We start from the raw sequence: 15,896 nt of genomic DNA, 5'->3' as shown, positions 1-15,896 counted from the left end.
GATATTTCAAAATATCACTATTTCCAATGGGAAAACGGGCAAATGTGTGTCTTTTTGTTCACATAAAGTCAGAAAAAAACAACATATGAATCCAAATTAACATGTATTTATGCTAAAGTAATACAAAAATGACTACAAAAGATTTAGAAGTGAGTAGTTTTTCAAGATTTACGATTATACTGTAAATACATTTGATGTGTGATTTGATGGGGGTGTGGGGGGGATTTCCCTAGCTCTGTTTTTTTTTTTTTTAAATCTCTGGCTCTTCTCTTTCAGCTGTCATCCCATTGCTGTATTTCAAACTGTTATTTTTTATTATCAGCGGAAGAGCATAGAAAAAAGAAATGAAGACAGGACACTAAAAATCCATACTAGATTTTTTTTAAAACAGCCCCAGAGCCAAAGACTGGCATCTTAGCCAATCACGGGACATTAGGGGTATTAGCATACCATTAACCCTTTGCGGCCCTATGTCGGACCAGGTCTGATATTATAATTTTCCCTTTCCAGTCCGATGTCTGGATCCTGTCCGAAATCATCAAAAAGACATAAAGCACAGGTCTCTAGTCATTTTTTCTCCGGAAAAAGCAGGGAAAACCTTTCAATGGCCTAGTGAGACCGATAGGAGCCGAATGAAGCCCCCAAAAAAGTGTTGTATCTGATAGCCCCATTTTTGCAGAGCTTTTTGAGATGTTATAGTAATAAAATAATGACTTGGATCACATTATTGAGAAGCTTGGTGCTAAAACATGTGATCAGGAGAGCATTTATCAGTATGCACGTCTATAAAGAGGTTTGTGAAAAATACAGCGAACAAGGGGTGGGGCTTGACTGGAGAAGGAGTACTGATGTCCTTTTGCCATACAGCGCCTTTTAAACCTGTTTTACTCAGAAAATGTTTATTTTAAAACAGCTTGTGTAAAATAAACAGTGCTTGTGAAAATAAATTGGACCCGAAACACCTGACAAGCGCTGAATAAATGGACCGCTAAGGGTTAAAGAATAAGCTGATGTAATTGGCAATCTTCCTGTCTGTCGAGTGCCGACTCTTGATGTGATCAGCCAATCATGCTGGCTTGAAGACATTACAATTCTAAACAATTTAGTTACATCTGTCTTTGATTGGTGCCAGTGTAGACAGATGTCATTTGCAATACATACATACTTAATGAAAAACTGACGAAAAAATTAAAAAATTTAACACTTTGAAATCCAACATGAAATACTGTACTACTATTATGGCTTCCGGTAGACTTTTGTGATATCATTTTGTAGTTTCTTTGATTACATGATTGTGACAGAAAGACCATGATTCTTGGTGGTAAACCTCCCTCCCGACCTGTGAGAGCTCTAAGTAACAGGAACAGAGTACTCTGGACTACTTGGCCTGACACTTCGTTCCGAGGGTTAAAAGGAAGTCTGTCAATTAGAAAAGAGACAGAGCTTCAGTACACTAACTTAGGTTTAAAGCATTTGAACTGTAAGGACTGTGAGAGACCCTGTGAGAGATAAAAATGTTTGAGTGTTTTGTTTTGTTTTTCTGTAATTGTCTTGTGTTGTATATTACTAGATGGCTGAACACGATTCCGGAGCTGTCGCCAAGGGCCAGCGCTAAACTGGAACAGCACTGCGTAATTGTCACTAATAAACTGTATCACCCACCAAAAGTACTACTGCACACACCCGTGACCGTGTTAGTACTGTTGTGGGGTGGACATTTGTGTTTATTATTTGGGATTGCAACCCGTTGTTATTTACGAGGCGCAATACACATTGGGGGTCTTATTATTTGGTCACCAGACCTGGATACAATAAAATACCTTTCTCTTTACTCTCCTTGTTTGTTTATTGTGCACTGCATCACTCCTGCACCTGTACACAATCAACCACTTTGCCACAATGATGTTAAATAAAATCTTTTTTTTTTTTTAAATTATGTCTCAATCTTAAAATTCTAGGTGATGCAAAACTTTTGGCATAGGTGTCGAGCACATCAGTGCTACAGCACTGGGACCTCCCTTCAGTGTGAGAGGGCAAGTCGCTCTCTGTGCTTTTTGGAAAATTATGGTGCTGCAAACTATAAGCATGAGTTGTTGGCAGGCACTCTGACCTCACTCCTCTCAACTTTTATGTACAAACAGGGTCTGTAATTATCCTTAATCGCAGCTATAATAAGGTTTTGGTCAAATCAAAGGGACTATAGTTTGTGCGCTTCTGTTGGGAGGGGAAGGTTCCCTGCCCTTTCCTTTATCTATTTCCTATTAACAATACAGAATGTATTGACCTTAAGCTTATAGACTGCAGTATGTAAGTAAATGGGTTTAAGATGCTAAGGTCAGAGCCATCACATATGCAGTAGGTTGAAAGAGTTACAGAACTCGCATGAGAGTCAAACTGTACACTGAATTAATTAATTGGACCAATTAAGCTTCTAATAAGTACTTGATTGGTCCATTTAAGTAATTTACGGCACAGTTGCAAAAAAAGCCAGGAGGGACACTGGCCCTCCAGTACCAGGATTGGGCACCCCTGCATAGTCTATTTTTGGTTATATTTATAAGGTTTTAACCAATCACATGCCTGAATTTCTAAGGACTGATATAAATTAAATTTCTGATTTTGTTACTTGTAGGGAATAACTATTGGCAGGTTTATACACTTTAATTGTGTGTGTATAAAAAATATATCTAAAAATATTCTTGCTGTAACATTTGACAATTCTCATCCAATCAACTCCATTCCTGCAAAAAATAAAAAGTTCCAGAACAAACATACATTAAACTCCATTTCTGGTACAAATCCAGCAGCATTAAAACACTGTTTAAAGCGAGATGGGCGTCTGACCTGCAGGGAAACACCAAAATACTGACTGACTGGGCATTTCTCTTTTTATTTATTTTACTGTGCTGTGAGTTCTTGACTACAGTAGTTCCCCATTGTGAAGGCAACAAGGACTGATTGCACATTAACTAAATGAAAGTGAATAGTGAATTACAATTTTGGGAGTAAAACATATTGAAATATACTGAAAGCTTTCTTTTTGTACAATAATGATATATTTCCCTTCCTACTCATTTAAGATGTAATTTTTCCATTACCTAGGCTTAAAGGGCACCCACTCGTCCATCCCTTCAGCCACACCAGCAACCATAGCAGGAAAACCACTCTTCAGAATAGACATGAAACAAACTGAAATGTGTCGTGTGGACAAGAAATGATAACAACGATGGATTCCTGACCCAACATATTTCTAAGAAACTTCCCCTTCAAAGACAGGGCATGTCCATTTTCCAGCCTAGATTACAGATAAAAGGATGAACCTGCATGAATGTTTTTTTTTTTTTTAATGGCACTATGTTTTGTTTTGTTTTGTTTTTTCCTAGTCCCTTCTGAAAAGTGTGGTCCCTGTCATTGTGGCTGAGGCATATCATTTTCCAAACATTTTAATATAAATTGCATTGGGTGAAACCTTATCACTGTGAGGAAGACTGTACTTGAGGAGAAGTATAAATGCCCCTCCCAGGTTTAAGCATATTTGAAATGTTACTTTGTAATATCAAACAATTTACAGATTGCTGGGTATTTGACCAACTTCTCTGTTGCAGAATAGAGCTGCAATAGTCTGTTACTATGACAATTCACAAATTTTGTTACATTCGCAGTAAGGGCAAGATGTTTTTAACTACATGTTGCCTTGCAGCTTGAGATAGTACTTGGCAGAACTCTGCATGACAAGTACTGCACCTAGAATGTATCACACTGCAGGGTTAGTTAACGCCCAGTAAAAATGGTTATGGTTCATTACCAATGTGTGTTTATAGCCAGCATGTGCTGTTATTAAAGGGGCTTATGAATGTGATTCATACATGATCTAGAGAAGTAAACAGGATAATGAGAAATGTGCAGTTCATTACTAATCAGAAAGAGGTTAGGAAACCAGTAATTCAGCAGCAAAAAAACAAACATCTCAGAATGTGTAAACTCCTATACAGTTATGAATGTCTTTCTTATAAATTACTGTAGATACCACATTCATTATGGGAAAGGGTGTAGCAACTTTTACAAGGGATATTCTACCACAAAGTGTATGGATTTTTCAAACATATACAGAAGCATCCAATTTAACTTATTTTTTATTTATTTTTATTATCATTTGAGCTTATATTATCTAATATTTGATACTGTAACAATCATCCTTTGAATTGGACAACTACAATTGAATTGAAATCTGGCTTTAGGGTGCATGTGTAAAGGGATTATAGTGTTGTATGATACAGATTTTGTCCTTTCCCCTGTTGGTGAGATGAGATGAGGTTAAAAGCTCTAAAACCACTGATGCACTGAGCCAGGCTCTTTTGTATTATGGATAAGACGCTCATTGTAGTGTTCTAGGCCGGCGGTCGTAGCCCTAGAACCCCCCCACCCCTCCCGTCTTGTTACACATGAATGAAAATTACAAATGATCTAGTATGTCTTGGTACATATAGAAAGTATGCACAACAAATATGCTGAAATTACTCTAAAAGTATTTTAATAATTCAGATATATGTTCTAACAAGTACAGTACAACAAGGACTAAATGGTAAATTACACGTCATTGAGTGGTCAAGGGACGCTACTAGTAGATTGTATTTGAATCACTTACTAGGAATTCCAAGTGAGAGGAGATATTTTGTCAAATTCCATAAGGAGCTGGTTTAACCAGCAGCGACTGAGTCTTAACCACTATGTAAAAGAGCTGGGCTCGTGTAGACAGTCGCTTCTAGAGTTATAACCTCATTTCATCACACCAACATGGTACAGAATGCTTAATGGTAGGACATCACAGTGCATCACACAACACTCGGCTACTTTCGGAGCTGTATTTTTAAAGCAAGTCATTACTATGAGAAGAAGACTATATGTCAAAGCTGAAGGTCATAGTACTGGAAACCTTAGAACTATAATTTTCAGGAACAAAAATAACCCAGCCTTTTTAACAAAGCTTTTTTTTTTTGCCTCTGAAATTCTTAGCTGTATAGTGCAAAGTCCAAAAAAAGATGGGATGTGTGCCTACGTGTGGATCAGGAGACATACTATCTGACAGTGCTGTGCATTCAGATCTTCAGAGCTTTGTTTTGTCAAATGATACAGAATAGTTTGGAAGTCTTTTCTGTTGCCATCAATACATTGTATACTAATTTTAAAACAGGTATCTCTTTGAACAGCCTGGTGCACTACTTTTCCCCCAGACTGTAAATCAGGCAGAAACCCTATTTTTAAAATTGTAATAGAAGCCTCTGGAGCCACCCCCAAGAGATCTTTCATAAGCACTGTATTTACTATTTCTACCAGGGCTCAGGCATCCTCAGCTACATCTAACTATAGCCAAGAATGTAAACTGAATCATTTGGTCAGCTGCTATCAGTTGTTGATCCATCTACAGTAAAGGAATATTGTGCAACATTTACAGTTCAATTTGCCTCTTTTACCTTGGCTGTTATTATTTAGGACGAAATCAAGTTATTTAACCCTCTTCTCCCACAAACCTTAAATAAAGGTTAATTGAGATGGTGTAACACCTTTCTTCTCTTCTGAGGGATGGAACAAAGATCTAGAATGGGATCAGGGTCCTAGTTTCCCAGCACACATTGAAGATTTATGATGGCTGAAATGTACATGCAAGAACACAATATCATTTTAAGCAAAAAAAGCAGAGCATACTCACTCTCACATAGCCTTCTCCTCAGCTTTCCTCTTATCTTGTCAATGGCATTGAAGTCTGACACGTAGAAAACATGAGCAGACTTGGGCTCAGATGCAATCTCCTCCAATTCCTCCTTCAGTGCTTCTCCAATGCCAACTGCAAACATCCTTATCCCAGCCTGATGCGCTGCCTTAGATGGCTGCAGAACAAAATCCTGACTCCTGCCATCTGTCATCAAGATGGCAACTTTATTGATGCTCAGTGCACTGGACCTGGCGCCCGCAGCCTCTGTGAAGCTTCGAGTGGTTAAATAACTGATTGCTTCTCCTGTGAAGGTGTTTCCTCCTATGTATCTAATGTTGCCGGCTGCTCTTTTGATGTCCCCTACAGTCCTGTACCTGCCAAGGTCAAACTCAGTGGTGGGCCTGTCACTGTAGCGAACCACACCGACTCTGGTCTTTTCCGGCCCGATGTCAAAGGTTTCCACTAGGTTGGCCACCCACTGACGAACCTTTTCAAAGTTCTCTTTGCCCACGCTGGACGAGGTGTCCAGGATGAAGACCAAGTCATAATGGACATTTTTACAACCTGGATGAAAATCGGGAAAATATGTGTCACAACTACAGCATCATTTACAGATCAAACCATTGTATCCTATATATCCTATATAATAACCAGAAGGTAGGGGTTTAGAAAATGTAATGTAAAAATATGAGCTCACAAGTTTGTGCATTTGGAATGGTTGAACATACATACATGATATCAATACTGTATATAATAGTGCTCAAAATGCTTTACTGTATCTAATACATGATGGTATGAGAAATACAATATGGAATTAATAATAACAATACTGAATCTCCTCCCATCATCTGAATGTTTGGTTGCCACTACCCTGATGAATGCTTATTGTCTGCATGTATTACAGGGTCTCACCCTGAACCTCTTCTTTTCACACACTTTGACCGACGACTCTTGCCGTGACCTCCTTAGAAACTGCCTTGACCTGAGATGTCAGTTATTGGCCTTTAGAATTCACAAGCCCATTGGTGCAACACAGGTTTTAATTTACTTAAAGAGTTTTCTCTGGTAAATATTGTCTGTTTTCATTAGTGCTTGAGAATGTATGTTACTCTAGGGTATGGGGTGCCCAATTCAAAGACACTGGAATTAAATCATGTATTTTTCACTATTAACATTGTTCTTTTTTCATGTTTTTATGGGCGGGGATATAGATGTAATGCTAGATGACTATCTACAATGTATGATGTGAGCTGAGCCTGCTAGTAGCCCTCTGAAGTACTATACTGTCATTTTATTATATTGTAATTTTCTCCAGTGCATGTTTTCTGTGCTTTTACATTGTTGTATGAAAAATTGATAAACATCAGATCTGTTTCCTGCCTCTCCATCTCCATTATTACCCACCATACTTCTCCCTAATTAAAAGACAGAGAGTGGCATAGCTTGCTATAGATGCACTGTGTGTCTGTTGAGTTGCACATGCCCTTTAGTAGTGAATAGTTGCTACAGCTGTTCTATAGAAAGGCTCTGTTTTCTTCTGTGGGCAGGCAAATTCGATTCAGGCGATGGCTTAAGGTTTCCTAAGGTCAAAACCACAATGACGTGCCATTGGATTTGTGTTGCCCTCCAACCAGGTGGAATTGTGTATTTAGGCCTGGATGGCGGGGTGGAAGCTCGGATCAGTACCGTCTGTCACATACTGTTCTGACAAGTAGGGTATACACTAGGCTTCACCATGTGACCTTCAAGGTCAAAGGTGAATATGCTAATGACTGAGGCATTGACAGTCTTTTAAATGAAAGAGAAACAGCTGAAGAAGAGAGCAGTGGCATTTCAGTTCTGTGATGCACACAGAACCCTACTTGGAATTTGATCCAAAAGTTCTCATGTGATGATCTCAATATTTTTCTAAAGATACAGTATCAGTAAACTTTGCTTCCATACTAACTCAAGTTTAAAGGTAGCAATAATTTAAAATGCCCAATTCAAGCAATCCCTGGGAGTAACTATCAATTGGTGGGTATTGTGCTCAAGCTACTGTCCTCTTTTTGTCACTGCTGAACATAAGCAAGAGAGGTTGCCAAGCTACTGATGCCTGAAAGAAAAGCATCCAGATTCTAAAGTCCCTTCTGGAGTTGTCAGACACTTGACCAGTAGTGATCGCTGAAGCACAATGATGCAAACTAGGTCCTCTGATTTTTCATCCTAACCCTCATTAATGCAAAGACCCATGAAATAGGTCCTCAGCCAAGATTGTTTTTTTTGGCTGAACTGAGTGCTATGACACAGTTATGCTTATCACGAATTCTGCTGCTAGAAACACAATCAGTTACCTGCTCTTTGTGCGTGTGTTGTCTCTCCAGAAAGTCCAAGGGCAAGGAGTATTAGGATGGGAGAAATCCCAAATGCCATTCCCAATCCCATATCTGTCTCTTTCCCTGCTTCTTTAGGAAGGGTTTATGGTGACCATCAATTGTCTTTTCTAGGAAAAAATCAACAGATGAAAGATACAAAATTAAGTAAAGGAATTATTAACTTACAAAACAGTTTCCCAGACAACCAAACCTACAGTAACAACCAAAAAGAAACATCAGACTTTTGCTAAGCATAATTCTGCTGATATTCTTGGCAAACATTGTTAACACCAGCTGCCTGGACTGAAATGAATGGTTGTTAAACATTGCAGCCCATCACGAAAACCACATTTAAAAATAAATAAATAAATATATAAATAAATAAATAATAATAATGGCATTCTTAATTAATGTTTGTTGGTTCCTATGCCTATTTTATGTGAGACCTAGGTTTTGAAGTTTTGAAGTAGATATTTAAATGCAACACAAATTGTCATTTTCCTGGTAGAGAAAAATGGTTACCTTCTACGCTTCTTTTTAATGTACAGTAAGGATTTTCCCAGAGCAGCTAACGACTCTGTAGTTATGTGTCACAACATATTGCTTCTACAGGCTTTGTCACTGAGTGTGTACATTATTGTCCCAATTAAACACAAATTCAAGCCAGGACTCTACTATTCTCTTTATTAAGAATGTAGGCACTTAATCTATTCAGTCAAAGAACAAAGTACAGTATTGTCTCTGGCAAGTCTAGACCATTCATGTAAATTACAGCTTTGTGTAAAAATGATGCACCCATACACCATAGCAGGGTATGCTAAAACCGAATTTGAATAGAAGGAGATGCGTGTATATTTGCAGGACAGGGGGGTCTATGAATTCTAGAATTCCTACATATTCCCTTGTATATTTTTACTGTATAAGTTATCAAAAAGTGATCATGTTGTCATCTGACAATTATAAAAAATAAGTATGTGGAAAATTACATGAACCTTACTCCTTCATAATGAGAAAGTCCCCCATCAGTCTTTCGATTGTAAACATGCTAATTATATTGAATTTAATAATTTGTCAGGTCATTGTTTCTGTGCATGGTGAAATTTGTATAGTGAGGCCAGTATAAAAATGACCTTGCTCTCTCTCTCTCTGAAACAGTGAGATTTTAACTGTAAATGTTTAACAAATTCAATGTTTCAGAGGGTCATTATTACAATAGCCTCATTCCATAAATACCACCTTGCTCAGGCTTGCTCGGGGACAGCTAAAATTATAATAAATGATGACACACATATTGGGATAACAAACACTTTATATTGTGCAAATTCAGATTCAATGTTTCTTTTAGAGTAAATATAGATATAAGTAAGATAGGGAACAGGTTCTTATGCTGGACTAGCAATTAGTTTCTACAAATGATTTGTTTTCAGAGAAATACATCAACACAGGTTCATTACAAACTCAATGAACTCCTGACCCTGCATTTCTTTGAAAACCAAGTCCATTGTGTTATATTATTTAAATGTTGTTCCCTCCCACTCATCAGTCTACTGAGTACTATATAGACATAATCCAAACTTCAAGAACAAGTACTGATAGCTACTGAGATATCTGTGGGTTTGGTGCGCAGGTGAGTGGTGATGTGGCATGTGCCACACCCAACCCCCATAGACTTGCTTGGCTTTGGATGAAATTTGCAGCTGGGTTTTCCAGGAAATGTACTTCCTGTCCATGCTAAAGGCATGTTTTGAACCCACAAGGACTGTTTATAATTCAGTTCTGTGCTCTATTAAGCTAGTGTGACAGGACGGCGTGTGTGGTGACGCCAGGCCAGATGCAGGAACAAAAACAAACAAGGTACTGAAGGTACGGTGCAAATGGTGCTTGCGCCATTTATTTACACAAAAAATAGATCAAATATTTAAACAGAAATAAATGTTGCTCACAGACCGAAAATAAATCTTTAAATAAAACAAAGTCACAAACGCAAACAAAAACATTAACAAAACCCAGGTCAGACTGGGCAATCGCCTTCACTGATCCTATATTACTTTCTGTTTTGTTTTTGAATTTCTCTCTCCTCTCACCTCTGAACACCCACCTCGAGCAGGGAAAACTGCACAGTTTTTATACTGTGGCCGAGGGGTTTAACTAGCTCGTAATTATTCTATCACCTCTCGGCCACAACCTGCACGAGTTTATTAATTACACTGGCAGAGGACAAGCTGCCAAAACTCGCCTCTGTAAAAACAAACACGGCTCTCGCCATCTCTTAAATAAATATAATTCAATAACAAAACACGGCCGCACCATCATATATACAAATAAATAATAAATAAACAAACACATAATGTATAGGGCTCCTTGCCCTGTCACAGCTAGGCACGCTTCACTGTAAAATCAAACACATTTGCATATATGTTGCATCCACAGGACCAGACTGTTCTTTTATTTTTAATCCCATGTTCAAATGCAGCCTCTTGGTGTTTTACAAAACAATCTTGAAATAGATCACATATAAGAACGGATGTGCAGCCTGTTCCCAGAGATTACCTTTGATAGAACCATCATTACAATTAGACTCAATACCAAGACACTGCCTACTTTTTTGATGTACAGATTCAATCACTACTGGGGAATAAGAATATCAATGATATGAATATGATGTTATGTCACAGCATATACAGTACTATCCTGTACTGTACCTCTATACTGAGCAGTGCATGCAGGACCAGTTTATTCCCACACCAGTGGCCATAGATTGTGTTACCAGAGCAGATCTACACTCCATATATTTCGCAATCTCTTTTCAACCAGGATCTACCTGCAGTCCAGGCACTTAGCCTAGTGATTTTCAACCTTTTCATCTCAAGTACCAGTGTTTCCAACAGTGACCACCAGGTGTACCAGTAACTGTGTGTTATCTTAAACTGCTGTTGTAAAACCAAGACCTACCCCATTACAGCCAGGTGTGTTGAGTCTGTACTCACTTGTTTGTTGCTTCATTCTGCTGAATGGTTAATCTATGCAGCTGATGACTGCAATGAACTTAGCATATTTATAATTTTCAATATTTTCCAAGTGTTGTATATTGAATTGGTGACCGTAACTTTAATTGTGTACAGTTATAACAAAGGGAATAGTATGCTTCAGTTCGCATGATCAGTGTCAGTGAAGTTCTGATCTGAGAGCATGTAACACAAACAGCTCTTATGATTTACATTCCATTTATTTTTCTGTAGAAACAAGCTTAAATTGCAGTGAATTTGATCTGCTATATCTACATATTGCTTGATTTCCATTACATGAGAGTAGATGTTAAAACTTCATGCTGATTTGAACTCGGCTCTCGCCAAGCACCAATTAAGACATCTCCATCCATTTGGATTTCTTTCCCTCTGATGATGTGGATATCCTTCTGCCTGGTGTTGATGGCTGAAGTGTAATGCTGGCTCCAGGGATCAGCTTATTTTGCCTCCCCAGTGCATCAGCACACACAACGGCTGCGATGCTGGCGGGATCAACCACAGTGCGATCTCCCCAGCACATCAGCACAGCACAGCAAGCACATCGTCATACATTTTCATTAGCACAATCTGAGAGCTAAATTTAGTAAATGCTGTTTTTTTTTGTTTTGTTTACTGTAATCAAGTAAGCTGCATTACATAGTACACTTCCAAATTACAGTCCCAAGAATTTCTGTGTGTTCTGCTTTCACATTTTTAAAATTGTCAGTTTGAGAAATAAACTTTGTTTCCTCTTCAACAGCTGACCCTGCTTTAGCACAAAACTCATGCTACATTATTGTTTTTCATTATGGTAACGGTGCTCTTAGATTACTGTGCCTACTACTTAAGAGATTTTATCAGCTCATCATCTAACTAGGGGATCTTGTGCAATTAAATCAAACTAAAACTCCTGACGGTAAACAACGTAACTAAATCTATTATATCTGGGATGCAAGATGCAACAGACAAACAAAATCCATTTCTGTTGACTCAAAACAATTTGACTGGAGAAAGAGTTCACAAAAATATCTTTTTTCACGTCCTTGCTTGTTTAATTCTTGCGCTTTTTTTATTTGTTTCTGTTCTTGTTCTACATTTCTTAACTACAACTGTTAATTTTAAGCTACTTTTTTACACAACAGTACTCACACATGTTTGGTCACCATCACAACTTTTTTGCTAGAAACTGGGGTTTCTGTATTCTGCTGGTGTTAATACAGCATCTCTCTGCTCTTACAAGCATATTTATTCGATCAACTCGTTACCTGCTATAATGAATACCATCCTGATCATCCATGACTGAGTTAGTAGAGAAACCTCTCACTAAATGTAAATTTACCAAATTATGTAATTGTAGTGTTGGAGAATAAGGGTGAAAATATAAATGCATGTAATCTTCCATGTCAAGCCACCTCTGCCCAGCTGCAACTTTCAGCTGCAAATAAATGTGTTACAAGTTAAGAGCAATATTTTATTCATGTTTTTATTTGTGTATTACTTGTAAGCAAAATTGAAGTGGATACTCTTATGATCCGAGTGCTTGGCACACCCATAGTACTTGTATTTATCACATTATTATAGGAATTTTTAACTTTTTATTTATTTATTTATTTATTTATTTATTTATTTATTTTTATGGAGAGTAAATGGGTGATATTTCTGGTTTTGCTATGATAAAAAATGTATATGTTATTATATTTAAAAATAAATCCATTACAGCATAGCAAATTGATATTATTTAATACTTCAAGAAAAATAGTGTTTAACTTAGTAGTTACATACACCATGTTTATTTCATCAAAACTTAAATATATTATTATCAGTATCAAGCAATATGGATATCATATAAAAATACTGATATTGGTGCCCATCACTAATTTATATATTTAAAATAATTTAAGCACTATAAAGTTGTGTGTATGTGAGATTTTCTTAAATGTTTTTAAACCGGACACCTTATTCAGCGAGGGACTGCTGTGTACACATTTCAATGGAAAGTGATTCCAGTTTTACCCATTCCCGCCCCCCAGCTCACCATGCATCCCGTTGAGCCTCACAGAAATTTGGTAACCTTAAAAAAGAGTACCTTCCCTCTGAAGGTCTTTGCCAGGATCTGATTGTGACCTCACAGCTGCTCTGTTCATAGCTATTAATAATGGCTTGACAGAAAAACACTTTAAAACCAACGATTACAGGACCTGATGCTCCTTTTCCACAACACACACCAACAACATGCCTTTAGGATGGATTTAAGTTCCTGTGACAGGATAGCTGGGAGGACAGAGACTCATAGACAGTAAAACTGCAGTTAAAGCGCTGCTGCACTGTTTTAATCAACAAAAATAAATCAAAAAGTCAAACAAAACACTGCTCACAGAGCCAAAAATAAAAGGTCAAACAAAAACTGTTCAGGCTGGGCAGAGCCTTCACTGAACTTTGTAACACAAAACAAATTTAAAAACACTCACCCCAAAAGACCTCCAACAAACAAAGGCATTTCCCCCTTTTTTATAGCATGTGGCTGGAGCCTAATTATCAATTACTCAATTAGCTCCAGCCACATTCTCACATGTATTTTGGCAGGGATAGGAAATTAAACCCATCCCTGTCAACCACCACCAAATCACCACACAACAATATTTACAGACAGGGCCCTGCCCTGCCACAGTTCCCTTTGCTTTTTTTTTCCACACTGCATTCCTTGTGGCTTTCACACCAACGGACATGAATTAGACAGAAGCCGAGGAATTGTTATGAATCAAGCATGAGTGGCAGTTGTCTAAAAGCCAAACAAAACTGCTAGTGGCCTTGTTACAATTCAACAGCTGGTGTAGCAAATGCTAACTGATTAGAAAACCTACCCTATATAAGAACTTGTGCTGTGGTCCCTAGGTTTACACATGGGGTAAGCTGTTTGTTCATCTGTTTGCCTTCTAGCGCCTGTCATGAAAGCTACAGTACAAACTCCAAACAGAGCGTCTGCTGTTTCCACTGGAACTTATGAATTGAAGTAAGCAGTGTAGGATTCAGAAGTCTCTTCAGAGGACATACAGTACCTCTGCTAATCACATTAGCCAACTTTCTAGAATCTTCCAACAAAAACAGCCAAATATACAATATTGTACAGCCCTGGTGATTATAAATCTAAACTATGCTTTAAGCAAAACTCAGAAATTACAATAAATAAAACTTATAAAAACAGTAAGTTGAGTTGGAATCAAAACGCACCCAGTTATTCCCCTATTTTCATTTGAATGGGTTCTATTTGTGTTGTAAGGGTCTCGATTGGGATTCAAATGTTTGAAGTGTATAATAAATCTTTGTAAACGTTTTATGTTTTGCACAGTTTTAAAAAATTGCAGTAAAATTAGATCTAGCTGAAGACCAGCATGTTTATTATGACGAACCCCCCCCCCATGTTATGTTTAGCTATGACACGCCATAAGCACAAATAACATTTATCTATGAGAATGTATTCTCACACTTTATATGGTATTGCTAATTTGCAGAGCTGGGGTACCCTGCTACGTAAGTAACGGTGTACTGTAATAATATTACTTTTGTCAATAACAAGGTAATATAATGAGTTAGATATTTAATGGGAGTAGAGATATTACACAAAAAAAAAAAGTTTGTCTCGTTACCTTCTCTCTGTTGTACATTACATTAGTGGTCTTTTCTTTTTTAGCCCTGATGTGCCACACTGCACCAATGTCGGTGCCTCAGCACTGACGATGCAATCTCTCTTCCAGGATGTCTCATGGAAATAATAAGCCATGGGACTATTAAATCATTCTTTCTGAGCCATGTATTGGAATAAGGCTAGGCACTAGGAACAAAAAATGACTGTATCCCTACAGGCCACTTCAAAAACATTATAGAAGAAATGCATCTACCACCTCATATTTTGAAGTTTAATACCAGGACAAGATCGAGAGGATTGCAAACCAGTTTTATTTATTTATTGCATCACCCCCTTTGTAAGTTTAAGGCTTTATCACCATACGATTAGTTTTTCTAGAGACCTTTTTTTTGTTTTGTTATTATTGATGTGCTAATAGTAGGGCCGGCGAACACAGCATGGGCAACTTTGACTCCTATGGGAGTGCACATCCGGAATGCAGCCATTTTGAAATCATTGTAAGATTATCAGAGTTATCATGAATCAAAATATATAACTATACATTCATATACAATTATATCAACTACAAGGGCGTATCAAAATATTTACGTATGTTTGAGTTGATTTTGTTTTACTAAGGTCTAAAATCGCAACACAACGAAATGTGCCATATTAAAAAATATAATTTCTTAAAATATAAAACCAACCCCATGAAATAAGATTTTTATTTTATTTTAACGTTAGTGAAACACCCATAAAAATGCAGTCGATTTTATTATGTAGCAGGTGATTTTTTTAAGACGAGCGTACAGTGCCGTTTACACTTATCCGCTGTGTCATATTGCGCGGCACTGGGGGTACGCTCTTTATTTTGGACTGGCCACAAAAGTAAAAATCTAGTACGCACTCAAAACTTTTTAAAATATACACAATACCCTTTGACTTCTTTATCCCCCAATCAGAACATTAAAAACAACATCTTTGAACTATTAACCTGAATACACACAGAAGATAATCTCAACATAGAAGATAATGTCAAATTAGTATTTTAAGGCAAATGGACAAGTACGTGGTGGTAAGTTTTAGATAACACATAAAATCATGTTAAATGTTTCATAGAATTTAAACATGGGACAGTAAAATAATATTTCGATGAGTTAAGGATTTTTTTTAAAGAAAAATAAAATAAAACACATGGCAGCCAT

The 15,896-nt window shown here is 37.4% G+C and overlaps 1 protein-coding gene across 1 annotated transcript in view; it reads right to left on the bottom strand.

Annotated features, from left to right (window-relative positions):
• LOC121315184 (collagen alpha-1(XXII) chain-like) overlaps nucleotides 1–15,896 on the bottom strand; it is a 107,901-nt gene that overhangs the window by 87,706 nt on the left and 4,299 nt on the right. The window contains exons 2-3 of the mRNA XM_041249234.1: nucleotides 8,044–8,192; nucleotides 5,708–6,274 (exon numbers count right to left, since the gene is read on the bottom strand). Coding sequence (XP_041105168.1) covers nucleotides 5,708–6,274; nucleotides 8,044–8,134 — 658 coding nt within the window. The 5' untranslated portion in view covers nucleotides 8,135–8,192. The remainder of the gene's footprint in view (nucleotides 1–5,707; nucleotides 6,275–8,043; nucleotides 8,193–15,896) is intronic.

Source organism: Polyodon spathula, chromosome 4 (genome assembly GCF_017654505.1).
Source record: "Polyodon spathula isolate WHYD16114869_AA chromosome 4, ASM1765450v1, whole genome shotgun sequence".
NCBI classification, from domain to species: Eukaryota; Metazoa; Chordata; class Actinopteri; order Acipenseriformes; family Polyodontidae; genus Polyodon; species Polyodon spathula.
This window is presented reverse-complemented; position numbering and strand designations above follow the sequence as displayed.